The sequence below is a fragment of the Lethenteron reissneri genome, unplaced genomic scaffold, assembly GCF_015708825.2.
Source record: "Lethenteron reissneri isolate LAM-NWPU_2019-01 unplaced genomic scaffold, ASM1570882v1 scaffold_147, whole genome shotgun sequence".
In the NCBI taxonomy this organism is placed as follows: Eukaryota; Metazoa; Chordata; class Hyperoartia; order Petromyzontiformes; family Petromyzontidae; genus Lethenteron; species Lethenteron reissneri.
In genome coordinates, this window is record NW_026891190.1 from 1 (window position 1) to 27,307 (window position 27,307).

The 27,307-nt window shown below is 52.4% G+C and overlaps 1 protein-coding gene across 1 annotated transcript; it reads left to right on the forward strand.

Moving 5' to 3' along the window:
- Positions 1-4,129: 4,129 nt before the first annotated feature.
- LOC133362419 (zinc finger protein 239-like) lies at positions 4,130-27,307 on the forward strand. The gene is made up of 3 exons (XM_061581361.1): positions 4,130-4,150; positions 15,271-15,363; positions 24,808-27,307. Exon 3 carries the CDS (start codon positions 24,818-24,820, stop codon positions 25,976-25,978), a length of 1,161 nt encoding a protein of 386 aa, XP_061437345.1. The 5' UTR covers positions 4,130-4,150; positions 15,271-15,363; positions 24,808-24,817; the 3' UTR covers positions 25,979-27,307.

Below are 27,307 nucleotides of genomic sequence, written 5' to 3' on the forward strand. Positions count from 1 at the left end.
TCACGTTTACGGTGACTTTCAGACCGCAGTCCACTCACTGGCATTGACTATATATCTTGTACTAGCTGTACTACCCGGCTTCGCCCGGGACTTGTATCCACCACGGCCGGCCGCCTTTGTCTCCCCAGTGGCGATGTTAATACGCCACAGCAGTTACTCGTTTGAGGCAGAGTCGACCTAGGGGAGGTTCAAATAATGGTCACCGGTGGTGGCCGTGAGCGGGAATCGAACTGGGTTCGCCGGGTTGGTAGCGCAGCGTAGCGTTAAGCACTACACCCACCGATCCTCACACACCACACACGCACAGACACACACACAGACACACACACAGACACACGCAGACACACACAGACACACACACACACAGACACACAGACAGCACGCTAAGCACTACACTACCGCTCCCCACACACCACACACGCACACACACAGACACACACACAGACACACACACAGACACACAGACACAGGCAGCACGCTAAGCACTACACTACCGTTCCCCCTACACAACACACGCGCGCGCGCGTCCATAGGTACACATACACGCGCTTGCTGCAGACACACACGACTTTCAGGGTGCGTACGGCAGTAAACGACTGAAATAATAAAACGGCAATGCTGCGCAAGGAACGCCTTAGACCTGCAACACATTTGTGTAATGCGAGCGTAAACACACAAACACATACAAACACATACACAATACACACACACATACATGCAGACACACAGACAGACACATAACACACATACATACACACACATACATACACAGAAACACATACACACACATACATAGACACACACATACATACACACAAACACATGCACACGCGTACATACACACATACATACAGACACGCAGACATACACATAAAGACATACAAAAAAACCCACATACATACACACACACATACACACACACACATACATACACACATACATACATACACACAGACATACACATAAACACATACACACATAGACATGACCCGGCTTCGCCCGGGACTTGGATCCACGATGCCCGGCCGCCTTTGTCTCCCCAGTGACGATGTTCACACACGACAGCAGTTACGCGTTTGAGGCTGAGTCGACCTAGGGGAGGCCCAGGTCCGTTTCAAATAATCGTCAGCGGTGGTGGGCGTGAGTTGGAATCGAACTGGGGACGCTCAACCAGCTTAATGACTATTTGTACAAACATATAAAGAATCGATTATAATAAGCAGGCAAAAGTCCACATTATAGACTGCCAGTACACGCACTCAGCTTCATAAGCAGGCTAGAGTGTACATGATAGAGTGGCAGTACGCTCACCGAGCTTAATAAGCAGGCTAAGGTCTACATGATAGACTGGCAGTACGCTGACCCAGCTTAATGACTATTTGTACAGTGAACATTTAAGTAATCGATTGTTGGCGCGTTGGGTTTAAAAGTAATATGAATTGCACACATTGTGGTGGGGGTGGAGTGAAAAGTACGAAAAACTTTGATGAATTTACCTCAGAGTGGCGTGGTGGGTGTCGAGGCCTAGTAGCGTGCAGAGCCTGCGGCCTCGCCAAAATTGGGCACCCGGCAGAGGCAGGGTACGGGTGGCGTTCCTTCCCCCGCCCCTCAGCGCTCCAACAATACTGTGTAATGGCTATTATTTAATTAATTACGGAGCCTATGAAAGTGGCGAAGGCGTGGCTAGCCATTGGCAGGGGCAACCGCCGTCCAATGAAAGTGCAGCCCTTGGCGAAGGCGTCGCTAGCCGTTGCCAGGTCCAATGAAAGCGGCGAAGGCGTCGCTAGCCGTTGCCAGGTCCAATGAAAGCGGCGAAGGCGTCGCTAGCCGTTGGCAGACTCAACCGGCGTCCAATGAAAGTGCGTATGGTCCGGCGACACACACACACACAGACAGACAGACATTCACGATTTTATATATATAGATTCTCCACAGGGAATGGATTCTTTGCTCCGCTGCAAGTCTCCTTTCACCACTCTCCTATTGACATATTTCGTTGCTTCCTTTTAGTATCTTTCACGCGATGGTCAATGGTATAGTGTATAGCAGATATAAATAGTATAAAATTGTAATGTTTAATACAATATATAAGGTAATATACAGTATCGTAATTGTATAGTGAATATACAGCAGTGTGGTATACAGTAGGGTGGGTAGAATAATACTTATGGCAATATTAAAGTCGAAGGTATAGAGTGGTGTATAGTAATACAATATATAATTTAATGCTGGGTTTGTCTATGGTAGTATATAGTACGGGGTAGACCCGTGTGATGTAAGAGAAAAAAGTTTAGCTGGAAGCATATTATATTTTTTGCGACATAGAATTGTAATGTATTACTTCCTGTTAGTAGCTCCGCTTATTGGAGAGTATATTTAGTATACTGATGATACTATGTAGTTTAAACTTTAGTTTTTTAAGTGGTTGTTAAGTAACTGCAGCTACATACTATTAACATTCCTTCCCTTTGTTAATGCTACCCCCATCCCCTCCCTTTGATGCTGCTAATCCTGCATAATGCACGGGCTTAATGACTTTGAAACCCCCCGCCCACCTTCTACGCATTTCCCATAAATATGCTAAATTCCTCTTGATATGCAAATTCTTCTGTCAAGGCACTCTTCTTCCCACCTCCCCCCTCCAACCCAGCTTAAATATACGCTCCAAACTAGGTGGTGCTTCATTCTTCACCTGAGGACGGCTGCTTGCGTTGTGGCCGAAACGTCGTGAGAATTATTTTATTATTTTTATTATTTTATTACTTCCCTTCTCCGTGACTTTACCGAAAGAACCAAGAAGATGGGCTCCTAACATGGTTGAGCAATAAGGAGCCATCCCTCGACTGCACCCGGGCATCGATCACATGCAGTACACCCAGTAGCAACACATACATATTACACTATATATACACACATACACACAACAATAAACTATTTGACACTGTTGTGACATCACCACGTGCTTGTGCCAGGCACTGTGCACTTTAAGGCCATGTGAATTGTTGAACGCCTGCTGGCTGGTCACAAGACAGACCCAGATACAATGGGTTGACTGAGATAATTGGCAGATGCATCACCTGTGTCCTCTACTGTGCCAGCTCGATGTGTTTTAGCCACCCGGCGCTCCTCTCATTTGTAGAGAGCGTCGCTCCTCTGCCCTCCGTTGTTGCTGGAGGGTGACTGCCTCCAACTGTCCAGTAGCGTCCTTCACGAGCCTCCTCCTCCTCCAGAGGCCGATCTTGACACCGCTGGTACCAGTCGTGAACAAGTTAACTCAGCTCCACATCCTCCTGTATCACATCACTCACACATCGTCCTGTATAATATCATCTCATCTTTAGCCCATGACACACACGTTTAGGCTCCTGTATATAACTTATCAAAAGCTGCTTGGGCATGCAGTGGCTGGGCATACGGGCACATGACCCAGCCGACGCAGCCTCGCCTGTTGGAGGAGTTCACCGATGGGACTGTCCAGATCTTTCAAGGACTTGCGAGCTCCTCACATAAAGCAGCCTGCTTCAATCTAGGCGAGATCGAAGGCAGCGGCGGTAGTAACGTGGGCAGCAGTAGCAGCTGTTGAAAGTGATCACTTATGGCCTACAAGAACCTTGATCCGTCCCTGCAGCAACCACCACTACTACGAGCACTAAAACCACAACCAAAACAACAACTACGACCACAACTACGACGGCCGCAACTACAACCACTACGACCACAACAACTACGACCACAACAACTATGACCAACACAACCACCACAACTATGACCACCACATAACAACCACCACCACAACCACAACACACCACCACAACACAACCACCACAACACAACCACCACAACACAACCACCACAACACAACCACCACAACACAACCACCACAACACAACCACCACCACAACTACGATGTCAGCACCTCTGCTCAGAGACTCACAGAGTCGACTCCCCGACGTCACTTCCTGGTTCAGGGGTCGTCTCGTGACGTCAACGAGCACGTGACGCTCCCCTGCCCCTTTTCTTCCCCCCCCCGCCCCTTTTTCCCACCCCCGCCCCTCACTCTGAGCGCGTTTCGCGCTCAATGACGTCACGAGACGACCCTTGAACCAGGAAGTGACGTCAGGGAGTCTACTCCGTGGATCTATGAGCAGAGGTGCTGACATCGTAGTTGTGTTGTGGTGGTTGTGTTGTGGTGGTGGTGATTGTGGTGGTGGTTGTGTTGTGGTGGTGGTTGTGTTGTGGTGGTGGTTGTGTTGTGGTGGTGGTTGTGTTGTGGTGGTGGTTGTGTTGTGGTGGTGGTTGTATTGTGGTGGTGGTAGTTGTGTTGTGGTGGTGCTTGTGTTGTGGTTGTGTTGTGGTTGTAGTTGTGGTGGTTGTGTTGTGGTGGTTGTAGTGGTGGTTGTGTTGTGGTTGTGTTGTGGTTGTATTTGTGGTGGTGTTGTGGTGGTGGTGGTTGTATTGTCCGGCAAAACAACCCCCTACCTCGCAGTGCCGGACGGGCAACTCTGTCGTGGACATCGCTGTGGGGGGAGGGCCAATGCCCATTGGCCTCTCCCCTCATGGCGTCTGTGACCACCACAGTGGCTAAACGGGGGCTTTGGACAGGTGCTAGGGGCTGGTAACCCCTCCACCTTCAATTAATTACCACTAAACCACGACGTAAACATAAATATGTAACTAATAAGCTTGTGGCGGAGGTCCCGGGGGAACAGGGGTCCATGACGTCTCCTGGCCAAACCCCAATTGGCGGAGCCAGGAGATTGAATCTTCACCCACGGGGCTCCTCCAGAAACAACGAAAAGCCACTGCCTGTGGCCACGTGGAATGTTCGAACGCTCACTGCGGAGGAAAAGCTGCCACTCCTTTGTCAGGAGCTGGATCAGTACCGCCTGGATCTGTGTGGCATGCAGGAGGTCCGGTGGACTCGTTCTGGCTCCTGCCACCATGAGGGTGGACAGTCCTCTACTCGGGGCAGGAGACTGCCAAACAACAGGGTGTGGCTCTTCTGAACAAAAGAAGGAAGGGGGAGTGGGAGCGTGGCGGTGAGGTGTGGGAAGCTGTAAGCCCCAGGCTACTTTGGGCTCGCCTTCCCATCAACCGGAGGCGAGGAGTGGTGGTCGTGGTTACTTATGACCCCACTGAAGACGAACATCCGTGGGGGGATGCAGGGAAAGCCGATGAGGCAGATGCCTTCTATGACCTCCTGTCACAGGTGCTGGCTAAAGTGGCCACTCAGGACAGAGTTATCTTGTTGGGTGACTTCAATGCCCAAGTTGGTCATGATACTGGCACCTGGTCTGGAGTGATTGGAAGGCATGGGCCTGATCAGCTCAATAACAATGGTAGGAGGCTGTTAGATTTGTGTGCATCCCATGGGCTTGTAATTACCAACACGCTCTTCCGGCATCGGAGCATCCACACAACATCATGGATGCATGCCGGGTCCAAGCCAGAACATCTGCTGAACTACATAGTGACGGACCAGCGGATGCGAGCCCATGTCCTTGACACCAGGCCCTACCGTGGATCTGATCTGCCCTCTGACCATCGACTGGTCATCTGTAAGATGCGCCTGCCATTCTTCCACTCCGGTGTTGGGTGTACACCCAGGACCACATTCCAACCTAAAGTGGCTTGGTCTCAGATGATGAGTTGCAAGCGAGAATATCGCTTGCGGGTTGACATCGTCCCCCACTCCTGATGTCGAGGGTAAATGGGCGAGGTTTAGGACTGTGGCTCATGCAGCTGCAATGGCTGCTTTGGGTACGTGGTCCAGTCCTCCCCAGAGACCCTGGCTGACAGAGGTGTTCAGGATAGTTGAGAAAAAGCGACAGGCCCACTCTCATCGGCTACAGCATCCCACGTCGGAGAATGAGGAGGCTTACCGCAGCCTTCACTCGGAGGTTCGGAGAGCCGTAAGGCGCTGCAAGGATGGGTTGTGGTCGCGGGTTGCTGAGGAGATGGAGTCTGCCTCAGTGGCCCGCGATCACAAATCACTATTGAACTCCATCAAAAAAGTAACCTGCAGCACCACACCTATTACCATCATTAGGGGAAAAAACGGCGATCCAATCTCCGACAGGTTTGCAGATTTGCTGAGCATTTCTGTGAGGTCCTTGGGGAGGGGACATCCCTCAGCCAGGAGAACATCATAGCACAAAGTGGGGATAACTCTGCTGAGGCTGCAGTGCCTCAAGTATTGGAAGAAGTCAACCCCTGTGAGTGGCTGGCTGAGGTGGCATCTGTTGATGAAGCACTGAAGGCGATCCGGATTCTGAGACCAGGAGAGGCACCGGGCAGAGATGATCTCGCAAGCGAAATGCTGAGGGAGGGTGGCGTTTGTGCACAGACTGCCTTATATGACATCATAACAACAGTCTGGACCACTGGACGGGTTCCGCAGGATTGTAAGGATGCCCTGGTGGTCCCCCTCTTTAAAAAGGGGGACCGCACAGACTGTAACAACTACAGGGGCATCTCACTCCTCAGTGTGCCGGGAAAGGTCCTGGCAAGGATTATTCAACATCGCCTTGCTAGGCACGCTGAGGAGAGGCTTGCGGAGCCCCAATGCGGTTTCAGGAAAGGCCGGTTCTGCACAAATGCCATATTTTCTGTCCGTCTGCTACAGCAGAGGTGTAGGGAATTCCAACAAGACCTACATCTCTGCTTTATTGACCTGGTCAAGGCCTATGATACCATCAGTAGGCCTGGGCTCTGGGTTGTTCTTCGTGCTTTCGGAGTCCCTGACCCTCTGCTCATGATCATTAAGGACCTTCATGATGGTGAGCGGGCCCGGGTAAAACTACGTGGCCGGAAGTCAGAGCCTTTCCCTGTACACCTTGGGGTGCGACAGGGATGTCCTCTGGCTCCCACATTATTTAACATCTATTTTGACCACGTAGTTCGTGAAGCCTTCAATAGCTATACCGGGGGAATTTCCATTTGGTACAGATATAATGGGAGGCTGATCGATGCCCGGGTGTGATCAAGGGACGGCTCCCTATTGGTCAACCACGTTATGTATGCTGATGATTTGGTAATAGCTGCTCATTCAGAGGAGAAGTTGGAGATGCTGCAGCTGAGACTGGAGGGTGCCACAAAGAGGTGTCGCCTTACCATCAGCCCCACCAAAACTAAGCAGCTGCCTGGGTATTTTGTACCATCGGACACTCCACCCCCACAACTCCCAATCGGTGATGGGGCAGTAGTGGAGAGAATGGAGAGTTTCCCATACCTGGGCAGTGTGCTTATGACCGGCTCCAGTTTAACAGCAGAGGTGTCACTCCGAATCAGTCGAGTGGCTGTGTGGAAGCTACCTGGTCTGTCACTCCGCACAAAGCTTCAGGTCTTCTCGGCCACAGTCATTCCCTCCCTTGTCTACGCTTGCGAAATGTGGACCCCCCTAATGGAGCCATCTTCGCCGGTTGGAAACATTTAGTCTGGCCTGCCTACGATCCATCCTGGGTTTAACCAGGCTGGATTGTGTAAGGAGCTCACAAATCCTTGAAAGATCTGGGCAAAGTCCCATCGGTGAGCTCCTCCGGCAGGCAAGGCTGCGTTGGCTGGGTCATGTAGCCCGCATGCCCAGCCACCACATGCCTAAACAGCTTTTGTTCGGCCGGATCGAGGGGGCTAAACGGGCGCGGCACAGGCTAGAGAAGAGATGGAGTGATGTGGTACAGGAAGACGTGGAGCTGAGTGGACTTGCCGATGACCGGTACCAGCGGTGTAAAGATCGGCCTCTGTGGAGGAGGCTCGTGAAGGACTCTACTGGGCAGTTGGAGTCGCCCTCCAGCAACAACGGAGGGCGGAGGAGCAACGCTCACAACAACGAGCGGAGCGCCGGGTGGCTAAAGCACAGCAAGTTGGCACAGTAGGGGGCACAGGTGGTGCATCAGCCAGTCATCTCGGTCATCTCAGTCAGTCGACCCGTGACACCTGGGTCTGCCCCGTGACCTACCAGCGGGCCTTCGACACTTCACGTGGCCTCAAGGTGCACATGGCCTGACACAAGCGTCGTGGTGACATCGCCGCCACTTAGTGGCGAATGGCGGTTGTTGTGGTTGTTGTGTTGTGGTTGTGATGTGTTGGTGTTGTGGTGGTGGTTGTGTGGTGGTGGTGGTTGTTGTGGTGTGGTGGTGGTTGTGGCGGTGTTGTGGTGGTGTTGTGGTGGTGGTTGTGTTGTGGTTGTGTTGTGGTGGAGGTGGTAGTGGTGATTGTGTTGTGGTGGTGCTGTGGTGGTTGTGTTGTGGTGGTGTTGTGGTGGTTGTGTTGTGGTTTTGTGGCGGTGTTGTGGTGGTTGTGTTGTGGTTGTGTTTTGGTGGTGTTGTGGTTGTATTTGTGGTGGTGTTGTGGTGGTTGTGTTGGTGTTGTGGTGGTGGTTGTTGTGTTGTGGTGTGGTAGTGGTTGTGTTGTTTTGGTGTTGTGGTGGTGTTGTGGTGGTGGTGGTTGTGTTGTGGTTGTGTTGTGGTGGAGGTGGTAGTGGTGATTGTGTTGTGGTGGTGCTGTGGTGGTGGTGGTTGTGTTGTGGTGGTGTTGTGGTGGTTGTGTTGTGGTTGTTGTGTGGTGGTGGTACTGGTTGTTGTTTTGTGGTGGTGTTGTGTTGTGGTGGTGGTTGTGTTGTGATGGTGATGTTGTGGTGGTGTTGTGTTGTGGTGGAGGTGGTGGTGGTGGTTGTAATGTGGTGGAGGTGGTAGTGGTGGTGTTGTGGTGGTGGTGGTTGTGTTGTGGTGGTTGTGTTGTGGTGGTGGTTGTTGTGTTGTGGTGGTGTTGTGGTGGTGTTTGTGTTGTGGTGGTGTTGTGTTGGTGTTGTGGTGGTGGTTGTGTGGTGGTGGTTGTGTTGTGGTAGTTGTGTGGTGGTGGTGGTTGTGGTGTGGTGGTGGTTGTGTTGTGGTGGTTGTGTTGTGGTGGTTGTGTTGTGGTGGTGGTTGTGTTGTGGTGGTGGTTGTGTTGTGGTGGTTGTGTTGTGGTGGTGCTTGTGTTGTGGTGGTGCTTGTGTTGTGGTGGTGGTTGTGTTGTGGTTGTGTTGTGGTTGTATTTATGGTGGTGTTGTGGTGGTTGTGGTGGTTGTATTGTCCGGCAAAACAACCCCCTACCTCGTGGTGCCGGACGGGCAACTTTGTCGTGGACATCGCTGTGGGGGGAGGGCCAATGCCCATTGGCCTCTCCCCTCATGGCATCTGTGACCACCACAGTGGCTAAACGGGGGCTCTGGACAGGTGCGAGGGGCTGGTAACCCCTCCACCTTCAATTAATTACCACTAAACCACGACGTAAACATAAATATTGAACTGATAAGCTTGTGCCGGAGGCCCCGGGGGAACAGGGGTCTATGACGTCTCCTGGCCAAACCCCAATTGGCGGAGCCAGGAGATTGAATCTTTACCCACGGGGCTCCTCCAGAAACAACGAAAAGCCACTGCCTGTGGCCACGTGGAATGTTCGAACGCTCACTGCGGAGGAAAAGCTGCCACTCCTTTGTCGGGAGCTGGATCGGTACCGCCTGGATCTGTGTGGCATGCAGGAGGTCCGGTGGACCGGTTCTGGCTCCTGCCATCATGAGGGGTGGACAGTCCTCTACTCGGGGCAGGAGACTGCCAAACAACAGGGTGTGGCTCTTCTGAACAAAAGAATGAAGGGGGCGTGGGAGCGTGGTGGTGAGGTGTGGGAAGCTGTAAGCCCCAGGCTACTTTGGGCTCGCCTTCCCATCAACCGGAGGCGAGGAGTGGTGGTCGTGGTTACTTATGACCCCACTGAAGACGAACATCCGTGGCGGGATGCAGGGAAAGCCGATGAGGCAAATGCCTTCTATGACCTCCTGTCACAGGTGCTGGCTAAAGTGGCCACTCAGGACAGAGTTATCTTGTTGGGTGACTTCAATGCCCCAGTTGGTCATGATGCTGGCACCTGGTCTGGAGTGATTGGAAGGCATGGGCCAGATCAGCTCAATAACAACGGTAGGAGGCTGCTAGATTTTTGTGCATCCCATGGGCTTGTAATTACCAACACGCTCTTCTGGCATCGGCGCATCCACACAACATCATGGATGCATGCCGGGTCCAAGCCAGAACATCTGCTGGACTACATAGTGACGGACCAGCGGATGCGAGCCCATGTCCTTGACACCAGGCCCTACCGTGGATCTGATCTGCCCTCTGACCATCGACTGGTCATCTGTAAGATGCGCCTGCCATTCTTCCACTCCGGTGTTGGGTGTACACCCAGGACCACATTCCAACCTAAAGTGGCTTGGTCTCAGATGATGAGTTGCAAGCGAGAATATCATCGCTTGCGGGTTGACATCGTCCCCCACTCCTGATGTCGAGGGTAAATGGGTGAGGTTTAGTACTGTGGCTCATGCAGCTGCAATGGCTGCTTTGGGTACGCGGTCCAGACCTCCCCAGAGACCCTGGCTGACAGAGGTGTTCAGGATAGTTGAGAAAAAGCGACAGGCCCACTCTCATCGGCTACAGCATCCCACGTCGGAGAATGAGGAGGCTTACCGCAGCCTTCACTCGGAGGTTCGGAGAGCCGTAAGGCGCTGCAAGGATGGGTTGTGGTCGCGGGTTGCTGAGGAGATGGAGTCTGCCTCAGTGGCCCGCGATCACAAATCACTATTGAACTCCATCAAAAAAGTAACCTGCAGCACCACACCTATTACCATCATTAGGGGAAAAAACGGCGATCCAATCTCCGACAGGTTTGCAGATTTGCTGAGCATTTCTGTGAGGTCCTTGGGGAGGGGACATCCCTCAGCCAGGAGAACATCATAGCACAAAGTGGGGATAACTCTGCTGAGGCTGCAGTGCCTCAAGTATTGGAAGAAGTCAACCCCTGTGAGTGGCTGGTTGAGGTGGCATCTGTTGATGAAGCACTGAAGGCGATCGGGATTCTGAGACCAGGAGAGGCACCGGGCAGAGATGATCTCGCAAGCGAAATGCTGAGGGAGGGTGGCGTTTGTGCACAGACTGCCTTATATGACATCATAATAACAGTCTGGACCACTGGACGGGTTCCGCAGGATTGAATGGATGCCCTGGTGGTCCCCCTCTTTAAAAAGGGGGACCTCACAGACTGTAACAACTACAGGGGAATCTCACTCCTCAGTGTGCCGGGAAAGGTCCTGGCAAGGATTATTCAACATCGCCTTGCTAGGCACGCTGAGGAGAGGCTTGCGGAGCCCCAATGCGGTTTCAGGAAAGGCCGGTTCTGCACAAATGCCATATTTTCTGTCCGTCTGCTACAGCAGAGGTGTAGGGAATTCCATCAAGACCTACATCTCTGCTTTATTCACCTGGTCAAGGCCTATGATACCATCAGTAGGCCTGGGCTCTGGGTTGTTCTTCGTGCTTTCGGAGTCCCTGACCCTCTGCTCACGATCATTAAGGACCTTCGTGATGGTGAGCAGGCCCGGGTAAAACTACGTGGCCGGAAGTCAGAGCCTTTCCCTGTACACCTTGGGGTGCGACAGGGATGTCCTCTGGCTCCCACATTATTTAACATCTATTTTGACCACGTAGTTCGTGAAGCCTTCAATAGCTATACCGGGGGAATTTCCATTTGGTACAGATATAATGGGAGGCTGATCGATGCCCGGGTGTGATCAAGGGATGGCTCCCTATTGATCAACCACGTTATGTATGCTGATGATTTGGTAATAGCTGTTCATTCAGAGGAGGAGTTGGAGATGCTGCAGCTGAGACTGGAGTGTGCCACAAAGAGGTGTCGCCTTACCATCAGCCCCACCAAAACTAAGCAGCTGCCTGGGTATTTTGTACCATCGGACACTCCACCCCCACAACTCCCAATCGGTGATGGGGCAGTAGTGGAGAGAATGGAGAGTTTCCCATACCTGAGCAGTGTGCTTATGACCGGCTCCAGTTTAACAGCAGAGGTGTCACTCCGAATCAGTCGAGCGGCTGTGTGGAAGCTACCTGGTCTGTCACTCCGCGCAAAGCTTCAGGTATTCTCGGCCACAGTCATTCCCTCCCTTGTCTACGCTTGCGAAACGTGGACCCTCCTAATGGAGCATCTTCGCCGGTTGGAAACATTTAGTCTGGCCTGCCTACGATCCATCCTGGGTTTAACCAGGCTGGATTGTGTAAGGAGCTCACAAATCCTTGAAAGTTCTGGGCAAAGTCCCATCAGTGAGCTCGTCCGGCAGGCAAGGCTGCGTTGGCTGGGTCATATAGCCCGCATGCCCAGCCACCGCATGCCTAAACAGCTTTTGTTTGGCCGGATCGAGGGGGTGATGTGGTACAGGAAGACGTGGAGCTGAGTGGACTTGCCGATGACCGGTACCAGCGGTGTAAAGATCGGCCTCTGTGGAGGAGGCTCGTGAAGGACTCTACTGGGCAGTTGGAGTCGCCCTCCAGCAACAACGGAGGGCGGAGGAGCAACGCTCACAACAACGAGCGGAGCGCCGGGTGGCTAAAGCACAGCAAGTTGGCACAGTAGGGGGCACAGGTGGTGCATCAGCCAGTCATCTCGGTCATCTCAGTCAGTCGACCCGTGACACCTGGGTCTGCCCCGTGACCTACCAGCGGGCGTTCGACACTTCACGTGGCCTCAAGGTGCACATGGCCTGACACAAGCGTCGTGCTGACATCGCCGCCACTTAGTGGCGAATGGCGGTTGTTGTGGTTGTTGTGTTGTGGTTGTGATGTGTTGGTGTTGTGGTGGTGGTGGTGGTTGTGTGGTGGTGGTGGTTGTTGTGGTGTGGTGGTGGTTGTGTTGTGGCGGTGTTGTGGTGGTGGTTGTGTTGTGGTTGTGTTGTGATGGAGGTGGTAGTGGTGATTGTGTTGTGGTGGTGCTGTGGTGGTTGTGTTGTGGTGGTGTTGTGGTGGTTGTGTTGTGGTTGTTGTTGTGGTGGTGGTACTGGTGATTGTGTTGTGGTGGTGTTGCGTTATGGTGGTGGTTGTGTTGTGATGGTGATGTTGTGGTGGTGTTGTGTTGTGGTGGAGGTGGTGGTGGTTGTGATGGTGGCGGTTGTTGTGTTGTGGTGGTGTTGTGTTGGTGTTGTGGTGGTGGTTGTGTGATGGTGGTGGTTGTTGTGGTGTGGTGGTTTTGTTGTGGTTGTGTTGTGGTGGTGGTTGTGTTTTGGTGGAGGTGGTAGTGGTGGTGTTGTGGTGGTGGTTGTGTTGTGGTGGTGATTGTGTGATGGTGGTGGTTGTTGTGTTGTGGTGTGGTGGTTGTGTTGTGGTGGTGTTGTGTTGGTGTTGTGGTGGTGGTTGTGTGATGTTGGTTGTTGTGTTGTGGTGTGGTGGTTTTGTTGTGGTGGTGGTTGTGTTGTGGTGGAGGTGGTAGTGGTGGTGTTGTGGTGGTCGTTGTGTTGTGGTGGTTGTGTTGTGGTGGTTGTATTGTGTTGTGGTGGTGTTGTGGTGGTGTTGTGGTGGTGTTGTGGTGGTGGTTGTGTTGTGGTGGTGGTGGTGGTTGTGTTGTGGTGGTTGTGTTGTGGTGGTGGTTGTGTTGTGGTGGTGTTGTGGTTGTGTTGTGGTGGAGGTGGTAGTGGTGGTGTTGTGGTGGTGGTGGTTGTTTTGTGGTTGTGTTGTGGTGGTTGTGTTGTGGTGGAGGTGGTAGTGGTGGTGTTGTGGTGGTGGTGGTGTTGTTGTGGTTGTGTTGTGGTGGTGGTTGTGTTGTGGTGGTGGTTGTGTTGTGGTGGTGGTTGTGTTGTGATGGTGGTTGTGTTGTGGTGGTTGTGTGGTGGTGGTTGTGTTGTGGTGGTGGTTATGTTGTGATGGTGGTGGTAGTGGTGGTTGTGTGGTGGTGGTTGTGTTGTGGTGGTGGTTGTGTTGTGATGGTGGTTGTGTTGTGGTAGTGGTTATGTTGTGATGGTGGTGGTGGTAGTGGTGGTTGTGTGGTGGTGGTTGTGTTGTGGTGGTGGTTGTGTTGTGATGGTGGTTGTGTTGTGGTGGTAGTGGTGGTTGCGTGGTGGTTGTGTTGTGGTGGTGGTTGTGTTGTGGTGGTGTTGTGGTGGAGTTGTGGTTGTGTTGTGTTGTGGTGGTGTGGTGGTGGTTGTGTTGTGGTGGAAGTGTTGTGGTGGTAGTGGTGGTTGTTGTGGTTGTTTTGTGGTGCTGTTGTGGTCATTGTATTCTTGTGGTTGTGTTGTGGTGCTTATGGTAATGGTTGTTGTGTTGTGGTGGTGGTGGTAGTGGTGGTTGTGTTGTGGTGGTATTGGTTGTGGTTTTTGTATTGGTAGTGGTGGTCGTGTTGTGGTGGTATTGGTTGTGGTGGTTGTGGTGTTGATATGGTTGTTGTAGTTGTGCTACACATCTCATTTATAACAAATGATGGCTCAACGAAAGTGGCTTATCACCTGGAATTGTATAGCACCCACAAACTTTAAAATGTTAACTACCTCGCCTTGTATGCAGGAGGTCGTGGGTTCGATCCCGACCCTGATGCCTGCTGTATATTTGGAGTTTTCACGTCACTCATCATCACTACGGTGGCTATGAGATGTTAACTATCTCGCCTGGTATGCAGGAAGGTCGTGGATTCGATCTCGACCTTGATGCCTTCTTCATTTTTGGAGTTTGCGGTGTCTCTCTCTCTCCGTGGTCCCGTGGATGTTTTCTCTGGGTTCTCCGGTTCTCCCCCCCTCTACATTTAGAAACAGGCATTGAGATTATTTAGATGATTTGCCGCTGTAATTGTCCACGTGATACGCCACTTTTTTATCTATAATTTGTGATAGCCAGGTCGCTTATACATCGGTGAGCTTCGCCTGGTAGGATTGGGATGGCTTAGTTTTATCTGTATGTGTGTGTGTGATTTGTTTCTCTTTATTGTACTGTGCGCTAATATCGTGTTCTTACCCCGTGCCCATACTGGACATCTGTGAAGAAGTGATTTACATCTCATCAGATTGCTCCTGCAGTATAAATACAACATTCTGATTCTGTTGTGATTGTTGTGGTGCTTGTGGTTGTTATTGTGGTGCTGGTTGTCGTGGTGGTTGCTGTGGTTGTCGGTAGTTGTAGTGGTTGTGGTGGTTGCGGTTGTTGTGGTGGTTGTAGTAGTTGTGTTGTGGTATTAGTGGTTGTCGTGGTGGTTGCTGTGGTTGTCGGTAGTTGTAGTGGTTGTGGTGGTTGCGGTTGTTGTGGTGGTTGTAGTAGTTGTGTTGTGGTATTAGTGGTTGTTGTGGTTGTTTTGGTGGTTGTCTACCCAGCTGAAGCCTCGCCGTCCAGGCTGTGACAGCGACTCGCTAGAGCGTGGGGCTTCTCCGCCGCTCTTCACTGATGGCGATTCTCTCTCTGTCTCATTTGTCCTCAGCCTGGCTCATTGCTTCACCTCACTGAGGGGACGACACTCGGCCGAGTCCTTCGCTACTTTCCTGTCCCTTCGCTGTGTCGTCGTTCTACACTGGTCCGTCTATAAATCATCCGTCCTGGTTGCCACGGGATGTTGTGCCAAACCTTCAATATGTTACTTGGATTTACGTTATACAGTTGTTTTTCCCATAATTGCTTTCTCCTTTTGTAACGATATCGATTGAGGAGCACAGCTGTGGATCAGGTGTCTCGAGTGTAACTTACGTCAGCGTTTCATGTCTGGCCTACTACTACTCTGTGCAGGGCTGGCTATTTACTTTGGATGAATTATCCTCGTTCACTTTGTCTCAAGCCTGCTGTACCTCACCGGTGAGATCCTCACTTTCAGGACTATCCTTGACAAATCTTTGCAACAGTGGGGGGCGGTGTTGCCACTGCGTTTGTTATAATTCACTTGGGTAGTTTGCAGGCAACTACATTTTCAGCATACAGATGCTATTTCAATTGCATTTGGGTTTTTTTTGCATGCATTTTTTTAATGGACGGAAACCCGCAAACTCTGCGCAGAAAAGTTCGGGCAGAAAGGTTCAGGCAGAAGAGTAATTCCTGTGTGAAGCCCATTGAGCTAAAAAGCTCCTTTTCAAGGGCAACTCGGTCGACAGACAACATCAAAACATTACACATTAGCACCCACTCACTTAATCACTGACTCACCTACTCACCCACTCACCCACTCACCCATTCACTTACCCACCCACTCATCCACCCACTCATCCACCTGCTCACTCACTCACCCATCCACTTGCCCGAACAGTTTGTTAAGGCTATACGGGGGGGACTTTGTCATTGTGTATATATTATTTCTAATGTGTATGTGACTGAGCGAGAAGGACATCCAGCCCGTCAATACAAAGACATCAAACCTAATAATGCAACTCAGAGAGTCAGCTAAAATCGCAGGAAGGATGGAATGTATTGACGTGCTGGATGTCCTTCTTGCTCAGTCACCGATGCTGCGACATACTAGGCAAGTCACCGTACATTGACATGCTAATCTCTCACAATACAATGGCCACTTCCACAGCCTTAGGGAGACCATCTCTAGCCCCGCCCTCTTACCCTGAGGCTTCACCCATCTCAGGCCTATATAATAGACCTTGTTTCAGTAGCTTCTCTCTCTCACCTGAAGATGGTCACTTGTGTTGCGATCGAAACGTCGTGATCTATTAATTTTCTATCTACGTGACTTTACCGAAAGAACCAAAGATTATGGATTCCTGCAGTCACGAAAGCTTCAAATCAAGATTGTGTGTAATGTGGATGTGTATCAATGGGAGGTTGTGGAGACAGTGTAGAAGTTTCCGTACTTGGGTGGCATGATTTTGACCAGCTCCGGTTTGCAATTTGAGGTCTCAAGCCGAATCAATTGAGTGGCATTATTTTTTCATCAGCTGCACAACGCTGTGTGGAAGCTACCTGGTCTTTCACTCCATACATAGTTTGAGGTATTTTTGACCACAGTATGCCCTCCCTTATCTATGGTTGCAAAACGGGGAGCCCTCTAACTGAACATCTGTGACAATTTGTACTTTTCAGGCTAGCCTGCCTATGATCCATCCTGGGTTTAACCACAATGATTCATGTGAGGGGTTCAGGGATCATTGAAATATCTGGACACAGTCGCATCAGTTTTGGTGAGATGTTAACTACATCGCCTGGTATACAGAAGGTTGTAGGTTCAATACCTGCCTTGATACCTATATATTTGAAGTTGGTTTTGTTGTCCCCGTGGTCAAGTGGATTTTAATCCGGTCCTACAGTTTTTCCATCCACATTTAGAAACGTGCGTTCAAAGTATTTGGCTGCTATACATTTCCACATCATTGTAAGCCGCTTCGTTGAGATATTATTTATGGCCAGGTCGCTTGTTAAAAAAAGCTACGTATCTCAGCGGATCTTACCTGGTAAAATATTAATAGTTTGTAGTTTTAAAAAGTAATAATTGAGCTCCTCCGGAAAGCGAGTCTGCATTGGCTGGGTCATGTAGCCCGCATGCCCAGCCACCGCATGCCCCCAAGCAGCTTATGTTTGGCTGGGTGTACTGCATCTAAGTGTATATTGTCTGTGTATATTGTGTTTAATGTGTGTATATATCTGCTGGGTGTACTGTGTGTGGGTGTGTAATGCGTATGCATATTGCGTATATTGCGTGTAATGTGTAGGTGTTGTATAATGTGTATGTATCATGTATATTTCGTGTAATGTGTGTGTATATGTAAAGTAGTAACTCGGCAGGAGACGACTTCACGGGTAGCACACTCTTTATTTTCACCAACTTGTAGTTACACGGATGACTAACACCCTACTTCGTTACACGGGTGACCAACACCCACTTAGCTACACGGGTGACGGACACCCACTCAACTACAACTTCGTTACACGGGTGACCAACACCCACTTAGCTACACGGGTGACCAACACCCACTCAGCTACACGGGTGACCAACACCCACTCAGCTACACGGGTGACTAACACCCACTCAGCTACACGGGTGACCAACACCCACTCAGCTACACGGGTGACTAACACCCACTCAGCTACACGGGTGACCAACACCCACTCAGCTGTACTGACACGGGCTCTTACGCCCTGTAGCCTTCCGGGACACACCCAGCCGGGGTGCCCGTCTCGGCTCTGGGTACCACCGTCCCGACCCACACGGGCGTCGGACTACGGTCCCCCCAGTCTCGGCTCCGAGCCACACAGGGCCCCTACCTCCTCCACCCCGTCTTCGGTCTTCAACTGGTTAACACTGACCACGAGTGCTCTCGCGCGTCCCCCTTTATACCCCTCCTGCGGACGTCGCTGAGAGTACTCACTTATCTGACCAATCACTGCGCACTCGCTACGATCCTCTTTTCCCAGCTTGTGTGAGCGCGCCTCACCACCGGCGCGCGCGTCCCTGCCACGCCCACACCGCGTGCCCAACCCCGCGCCCCGTGATCCATCACTCCCGGCGCACGTCAATACCACCACTACATCACCCCCTACCACATAGCTCGCAGCCGACCCGGCTGCTAATAAAACATACAACACCCCTTCACCCCCACGTGTGCCCCGTAACATAACACAAACCCTAACAACACAACATGAACACCGCAATCCGCAAAACCCAGCAACCGCCACACCCGCAACAAGAACAACATGCACAATCCGGCGAATGGCAACGATACTGTGTATGCGGAAAGAGTAACAATAAAAAAAAAATTTCTTTAATCATTTTCTCTTCTTTTCTCTCCGACTCATGCAGCGTCCCGATGTCCGAGCGTCCCTTGAACGGGACATTACCCTGGCAGAGGGGGAAGCCGGCAACGAAGTCGGGCTTTAACAAAAAAAGAAATTTTTTTTTTTTTTTTTTCATGAAAAGTGTTGCGTCCTTGACCGAGTCCGCCTTGCCGGACCGTCGTACGGCACAGTACGCAGTTGGCCATCCGGCGGCGCCGGCAGTTCAGGAAGGCATGGGCCAGGCATCGGGGCTCCGTGCGAGCCGCGGGGTTCCGGTTCCCGACGGTCAACAGCCGTCAGGTCCGAGACACCTGGGGGTGGGTCAGGTGGAGACACGTGAGGATCAGCCTGCGACACATCCCTCCCCGAGTCGACGGTCACATCACACGCTCGGTCGTCACGGCACAACCCGGGGTCACGTGGTGCCGCGTAGGGTTTCAGTCGGGAGGAGTGCACGTACCAACGGCGTTTTCCCCATTTAATCTGTATACTCTGGGGTCGTGCAACCCGCACAATTTCCACCGGTCCCCTCCATGGTCTCAACAGTTTGGGGGACGTAGCCAACGGTGCGTGTGGACAATGCAGCCAGGCCTTATCGCCCGGTTCCCAATTGTGCGTATGCACCTTCCGTTCACGCAATCGCTCGTTCGCGATCTGCCGAGAGCGTGAATTCAACCTCGCAGCCTCCCGCGCCTCAGCCAATTTGGCGATGTTAAACTTAATGTGGTCTGCCAATTTTGATTTCGCACGTGGCTGTGAAATCCCCAGTTGGACGTCCATGGCCGGATCAGCCTCCCGCCCATACATCAGAAAAAATGGAGAAAACCCCGTCGCCGCATGGGGTGCCATCCGATAGGCCGCTAGTACCCCCGGTACCTGTAAGTCCCAATCCACCTGGTCGTCGCATACCTGTTGGCACAGCATAGACGTAATCGTCCTGTTCAGACGTTCAACCATACCGTCAGTCTGCGGGTGGTACGGGGAGGTACGTACTTTCTTTGTACCCAACAGGTCGCACACCTCGCGCAACAAAACACTCGAAAAGTTTTTCCCTTGATCCGTCAGCAAGCGTTCGGGGGCGCCTTTGTCCAAAACGTAACCTTGGACAAAGGCGTCCGCCACCGCCGCAGCCGACTGGTTGGCGAGTGGCCACGCCATGGGCCAGCGGGTGAAGTACTCTACGCCAACCAGCAGGAACTTATTTCCCCGAGGTGTAGTGGGAAAGGGCCCCAAGATGTCTAGCGCGACCAATTCGTTCGTGCGCGAAACTTGAATGGATTGAAGCGGTGGATTAGCCGCTATTTGTGGCGGTTTTCTTTTAGCGCACCCTACACACCCCTTAAGAATGTTCGCCACGTCACTGCCCATCCCAGGCCAATAGTAGTCTCGCTGAATGAGGGCGAGCGTTTTATGAAACCCCAGATGCATGAGTCGTTCATGGGCAGCCAGGACGACCTTACCCCGTACAGCAACCGGCACCACAAGCATGTGACGCCGGGACATGGAGTCCCACTTCATCAAGAGGCCCTGTCTGCACACCCAGGAACCGACCCGCGTTTCCCCGCCCTCGGGAACGTTAACCTTCCGACGTAGCGCGAGTAGGGAGCTGTCGGCCATTTGCAGACGGCCCCACTCGATGAGAGGCAATGCTAACAGCGAGTCCCTCCCCGTGGGGGCGTCGACCCCCGTAGTATCCGTGGCGGCTAGCACTACTTCCGCGGGGACATCGACAGAAGGTTTACACCGCGCCGATCCCAACTGACATGCGCATTCCGTACGCGTCGGCAACCGTGACAATGCATCCGCGTTCGAGTGGCGCAACCCCTTGCGGTAAATCGTCGTGAATTGGTAGTCCTGAAGGACCTCCAACCATCGGGACAATTGGCCCGATGGCTGCGCCACCCGCATAGCGTATTGGAGAGCCGCATGGTCCGTGCGAACCGTAAAGTGACGGCCATACAGATACGGCCTGAATTGCTGTATAAAAAACACAATCGCCAGCAATTCACGCCGTGTCACGCAGTAGCGTTGTTCCGCGGGGGACAGAACCCTGCTACCGTAGGCGACCACCCGTTCGACCCCCCCGACCACCTGTGAGAGCACTCCCCCGATACCCGTGTTACTGGCATCCGTGTCGAGCACAAACGGTTGCGTGAAATCGGGGTAACACAAGGGGGGAGCCTGCACCAAGGCGTCACGAAGGGAGCAGAACGCGGCCTCCTCCTCCGGCCCCCAGTGAAACCGCACCCCTTTAGCCGTCAAGGCGTGCAGGGGCCTGGCTATGGTGGCAAACTGTTTGACAAAACGACGGTAATAGGAGGCAAATCCTATGAAGCTGCGGACTTCAGTAACAGAGGTCGGTGTTGGCCATGAGCCGACGCATTGCGTCTTAGCAGGGTCCGTCGAGATCCCCGAACGGCTAACGATATGGCCCAAATACCTGACCGATTCCCGAAGCAGAAAGCATTTAGCCGGTTTAAATTTAAGCTTCGCGGAACGCATCCTGAGAAACACTGCCCTCAGTCGCTGGAGGTGCTCCTCAAAAGTTCGGCTGAAAACGATGATATCATCGAGGTAAATCAAACAGGTGTCCCATTGAAGGCCTGCCAAAACCAATTCCATGAGCCTCTGGAACGTGGCAGGAGCGGAATGTAAACCCATGGGCAATCGGTTGAACTCAAATAGGCCTCCCGGTGTCCGGAAAGCGGTTTTAGGTTTTGATTCGTCATCGAGGGGCAATTGCCAAAATCCCGAAAGCAAATCGAGCGTCGAAAAAAACTGTGCTCCTGCCAAGGCATCCAGCGACTCATCCATCCTGGGGAGCGGATACGCATCGGCCATTGATATTTTGTTTAGGCGGCGGAAATCAACACAGAACCGCAGGGATCCATCCTGTTTTTTAACCAAGACGATAGGAGCACCCCACGGACTGGAAGAGGGCGCAATGATGTCGGCCGCCAACATGTCATTTACTGCCGACTGCACATGCTCCTTCTCGGCTGGACTGAGCCGGAAGGGATTCTGTCGAATAGGGGCCGCGTCCCCAGTCTCTATGTGGTGGCGCAACAGGTCTGTGCAGCCAATGTCGTACTTGTGCCTGCTAAACACGTCAGCGAACTCGAGCAGCAAGCCCCTCAATGCACCCAACTGCACACTGGACAAGGTACTGGACCCGGCACACAACGCGTCCAACCACTCCGTCCCCTCCTCACTTTGGGGATGCGTATCGACATGTGAATCGGCGTGAGCAACGAGCTGTTCCTCGACGGGTAGCGGCGCGGCGTGAGCGAGCACCGTTCCCTGCGTAATCACGGCCAGCCGCGACCCAGGATTCAGGACCACAACGAACGGCTCACTGTCCCCCCTCACCATGGTCTGGGCCACCGCTAAGCCGAGGTCCCCTTTAGCCCTGTTAGACGGCCCCAATAGAACTCCCTGCGCCCCCGCATCCGCCCCCAGTTGTTTTCTCAACCGAAGGGGTACCAACATTTGCGATCCCGGGGGCACCCGTACAGTCCGGGTTGCCAGCGCCTGCACCGTCGCACAAGCCGTGCGTATCTTATTTGGACTCTTCAAAAACTCAACCCGCCGACCCGACGGAAGCTCAATGCAGGCCTGGTCTATGAGAATTTTTATGGGCATTTTAGACAGAAAGTCCGTGCCTAGTAAACAAGGAACGGCCAACGATGATGATACAAAAATAGGACCCGCCAATTTAATGTCGCCAATACAAATATTCGCCCGAATCTGGCCGATGATTCCCAAAGATCCCCCGTTTGCCGCGTAAAATGGTACGTCCACCGGCAGAAGTGGTCGACATTGTACGGGAAGAATATTATAAATAAGGTCCGAAATAATAGTGGCCGACGCACCCGTGTCCACGAGCACCCGGACCTCAACCCCGTCAATGTACCCCGTTACCACGGACGACCCGGCCGACGCAGCCACAATCCTGTGGGCCAATTCGGACCACTCGACTGCCTTCGGGCCGTACGCGGACCCCTCTCGCCGAACCGAACCCCCGGCGCCCATACACGGTCCCCCCACCGCTAAGCGGCGATCCGAACGTGCCGTGCGTGTGGACCGAGCGTGTGAGGTGCCGCGACTTGCCGGGTTCAGTTGGGATGTCTTGAGTCCCTGGTCGTCGTCCGGACGTGGTCCCGCGGTGCGTTGACGCGGGGCCCGGCACCCGGCCGCGACGTGGCCCCGAAGGCCGCAGTTGTAGCAGACGACGAGGGACGTCGTAGGTTTCGGTTGCTCCAGCTTGCGGGAGGAGCGTGTGGGCGAACGACCTCCCGGTCTCCACTCCCCCGGCCTCGAACCCGCGAAGGCCTCCTCCCGAGGCACAGCAGGCTGGGGTCCGCTGATCGTGGCGGCCGGTGCCCCGTTCTCCACCGATGCGCAGACGACCGTCGGCTTCCGCTGTAGGACCTCGTAAGCGTGGATACTCGTGGCAATCCCCAGGGAGCAGATGTCCATCTCGTCCGCCGCATTAATGGGAACTCCCAATCCGTGGGCCAGCGCCAGCAGCTGCTCCGTCACCATGGCGTCCTTTCCCTCCTTGTCCATGCGGGGAAAAGCTGAATCCGCCAGGGCGAGCAGCGCCGTGCGATAGGCGAGCGTTGTTTCTCCAACCACCTTCCGCCGATCGTAGAACTGGTGGCGACAGGTCGAGGGCGGCCCGAACACCTTGGCCAACAGGTGCAGCGCGGCCTGGAGCGTTGAGCGGGACGACCTCGGGGCAGACGTGAAGGCCGCAAGCGCGTCGTCGTCGAGCATCGCTGGCAGCGCGCGCAGGGCCGTGGTGTCGGACCACCCCGACATTTCTTGATGCGCGATGAACCGTCGCTGGAAGGCTCCCCAGTCGCCCCCGTCCGCCTTGAACACCGACAGCGCGGGCAATCGTTGCTGGAGAACTCGATCGTCGTCGTCGTCGTTGGAACGATTTTCCCGCGCGCTGCTGTGGTTGTAGAAAATGTCGGCTCCCTCTGCAGGCGCAAAATGGAGAGCTCCGGCGCTCGCCGATGACGCGGGCTGCGCTGTGTGGAGACCTCTGGCCACGTGGTGTCCGCGTTTCCCGCCAACCGGAGGCGGACCCTCAAAAATGGCGCCAACTCCCAAACTTTTGGCGCGAAACGCCTTATGGCGGGAACCCTCCAGCCGCGCCGCCTCTTCCAACCCCGCAGGCGTTCCACCGGCCGCTGGAACGGAGATCTCCGCCAAGATCGCAGCGGCGGCGAGCAGCAACTCCGCCAGGCGGGAGTGTGCGTCCTGCAGGCTGGTGTCGGAGGCGGGCGGAGCATCGGCCATTTCCGCGAAGTGCTGCATCGGCGGCAACTCCTCGTCTTCTCCTCCCGAGGGTGGTGTCACCGGTACGTCGTCGTCTCCCCGGTCTTGCACGTGGGAACGAGAAGTCTTCCTTGTGTCCATTCTCCTTGAAGACAGGTTTACTTCTGACGCCAGTTGTAAAGTAGTAACTCGGCAGGAGACGACTTCACGGGTAGCACACTCTTTATTTTCACCAACTTGTAGTTACACGGATGACTAACACCCTACTTCGTTACACGGGTGACCAACACCCACTTAGCTACACGGGTGACGGACACCCACTCAACTACAACTTCGTTACACGGGTGACCAACACCCACTTAGCTACACGGGTGACCAACACCCACTCAGCTACACGGGTGACCAACACCCACTCAGCTACACGGGTGACTAACACCCACTCAGCTACACGGGTGACCAACACCCACTCAGCTACACGGGTGACTAACACCCACTCAGCTACACGGGTGACCAACACCCACTCAGCTGTACTGACACGGGCTCTTACGCCCTGTAGCCTTCCGGGACACACCCAGCCGGGGTGCCCGTCTCGGCTCTGGGTACCACCGTCCCGACCCACACGGGCGTCGGACTACGGTCCCCCCAGTCTCGGCTCCGAGCCACACAGGGCCCCTACCTCCTCCACCCCGTCTTCGGTCTTCAACTGGTTAACACTGACCACGAGTGCTCTCGCGCGTCCCCCTTTATACCCCTCCTGCGGACGTCGCTGAGAGTACTCACTTATCTGACCAATCACTGCGCACTCGCTACGATCCTCTTTTCCCAGCTTGTGTGAGCGCGCCTCACCACCGGCGCGCGCGTCCCTGCCACGCCCACACCGCGTGCCCAACCCCGCGCCCCGTGATCCATCACTCCCGGCGCACGTCAATACCACCACTACATATAAATTGTGTGTAATGTGTAGGTTGAATGACATGGAGCAGAGATGCAAGAGACAGCCCGGTGCTAGAAGGCACCAATGCGAGCAGTTTACATACGGCACGGACCACACTGGACACATGAATCTGCACCAGAATTTACACATGGCCAAGAAGCCCTTCAAGTGCACTCTATGTGAGAAGACATTTAAACGGTCATCACACCTTAAAATTCACCAGAGAACACACACAGGCGAGAAGCCTTTTAAATGCACTGTGTGTGGAAAGGCATTTGCTGATTCAGGAAATGTTTTGCAACATCAGAGGACACACTCAAGCGATAAGCCCTTCAAGTGCACTTTGTGTGAGAAGACATTTAGACAGTCATCACAACTTCAAATTCACCAGAGAACGCACACAGACGTGAAGCCCTTCAGGTGCACTGTGTGTCAGAAGGCATTTCGACGGTTATCCCAACTTCAAAGTCACCAGAGAACACACACAGGCGAGAAGCCTTTCAAGTGCACTGTGTGTGGAAAGGCATTTGCAGATTCAGGAAATGTTTCGCAACATCAGAGAACACACTCATGTGATAAGCCCTTCAAGTGCACTTCATGTGAGAAGGCATTTAAACGGTCATCACATCTTAAAATTCACCAGAGAACACACACAGGCGATAAGCCCTTCAAGTGCACTGTGTGTGGTAAAACGTTTACACAGTCAAGATCTCTGAACGTTCACCAGAGACAACACACAAGCGAGATGCCCTTTAAGTGCACGGTGTGTGGGAAGACATTTGCAGGGTCAGACAACCGAAATAGGCATGAGAAGATCCACAAGGAGATGGAGGTGGAATCAAAAAGTGAAAGTGCTGTATTGAGCCCATTTTGCATGCAACAAGAAGCAGAAGACAACCCCAGTTTAGCAACGTGGCCAGCAGTGAAGGTGGATCATGAAGAAGTGAAGTGGGAATGTGAAGAATTGAAGGCGGAATGTGGAGAGGTGAAGTTGGAATGTGAAGATGTTAAGGTGGAATGTGAAGAAGTGAACGTAAAATATGAAGATGACTCAACTCCAGGACCCGACCTCCAGGTGGATGGAGGCAGCGTGAAGCAGGAGGAGAATTTGGACTCTGAGGGATGTAGAGGTGACCCCCAGGAGTTTGTGGATGTAGAGGTGTGGGTGCAGTTTTTGGGGGAGCGATCGTGTAGTGGTTAGCGCGATGTTCTGCGAGCCCTGCAACTGGAGTTTGACTCCCGTCCATGGTCAACATCGGCTATGATTATCTGACTCGGTCCTGGACCTCCTCTAGGTCAACTCAGCCTTAAATAAGTACCTGTTGCGGAGTGTAAACTTTTCCACCGGGGAGACAAAGGTGGTCAGGTGTGGTGCTGGCCACCCACCTCCTTGTGTACTGTGCCGGCCTTCATAGGTGCTCGCTTACAGCATTTGCTTGAAAAGTCTGTTTAGGCTATGAAGGACATATTTTTCTTCGAAGTTTTTGGACAAAGCAGTATAGGATGGCCCTGCACGTGTGGAGTTTGGGAAGGTCTTTAACCAGGAGCAGGACACAAATAATTCCCATAGCAGTCACCTTATTCACAGGTGTTTCCAGTGACAACAATGCATGCAGCTGTCGGCGTCATCCAACCAGTAATGATTTTTTTAATCCTTTATATTAAGTTCACTTGCTTGCTTGCTTGCGCGCTTACGACCGTGCAAATCTTTCGGTCGTTTTTTAACCCACTTCCCGTGATCCAATCGAGCTGACATTTTGCACACAGACTCGTTGTGCGTGACAATTTATTTTCGTGAAAATTTTTTCTCCTAAATTTTACACTTTTTAGGAATTTTTTTTCATATTTAATTTAAAATACCAATGTGATACAAATGAAACTCTTACTCAAGAAAAACAGAAATGAATAATAAAATAAAACCGATGCCACGCATATAAAGGATTTATAGTGAAAAACTTTGTTTTTACGGGTTAATTTTTTATTTAATGTAGGTGCCCTAAAGTCTTTGAAACCAGCTAAGAAGTTTCGTCTTTTGGCATCTCCATTCAGCCATCTTAGATCCTCATTCAAATTCTCTTAATTAAAATCACTAATGTTGAGGTGTGAATATAAGTTTACAACATAATTGCTATTATTATGTTTCTTTGTTTTAACTGCAATTGTGTGGAATGCTTTGATATCTGCCAGGCTGAGTCGCCCTTGAAAAACATTTTCTGCTCAATGAACCTTTCTTGGGAAATACACTTCTGGTTCTTATGATTTCGTAAATGTGATGGCTTAAAACAAATGTCTAGCATCATGAACGGATGATTATGCATTAACCGATTGTGAGTCTCTAACAATGTGCGTGTATAAGGGTCACGTTTAGAATATGGGATCTTTGGTACAGATCGATGGTGTGGTATGAATATGAGCAATGCCTTCTTGTATTCATGTGACTGCGGATGTTTGTGGGACGCAAAGTATCAGCTTAGATGTGTCATCTGCATCTCAAACAAATAATTGTTTCTCTTTGAAATAAATAACCCAA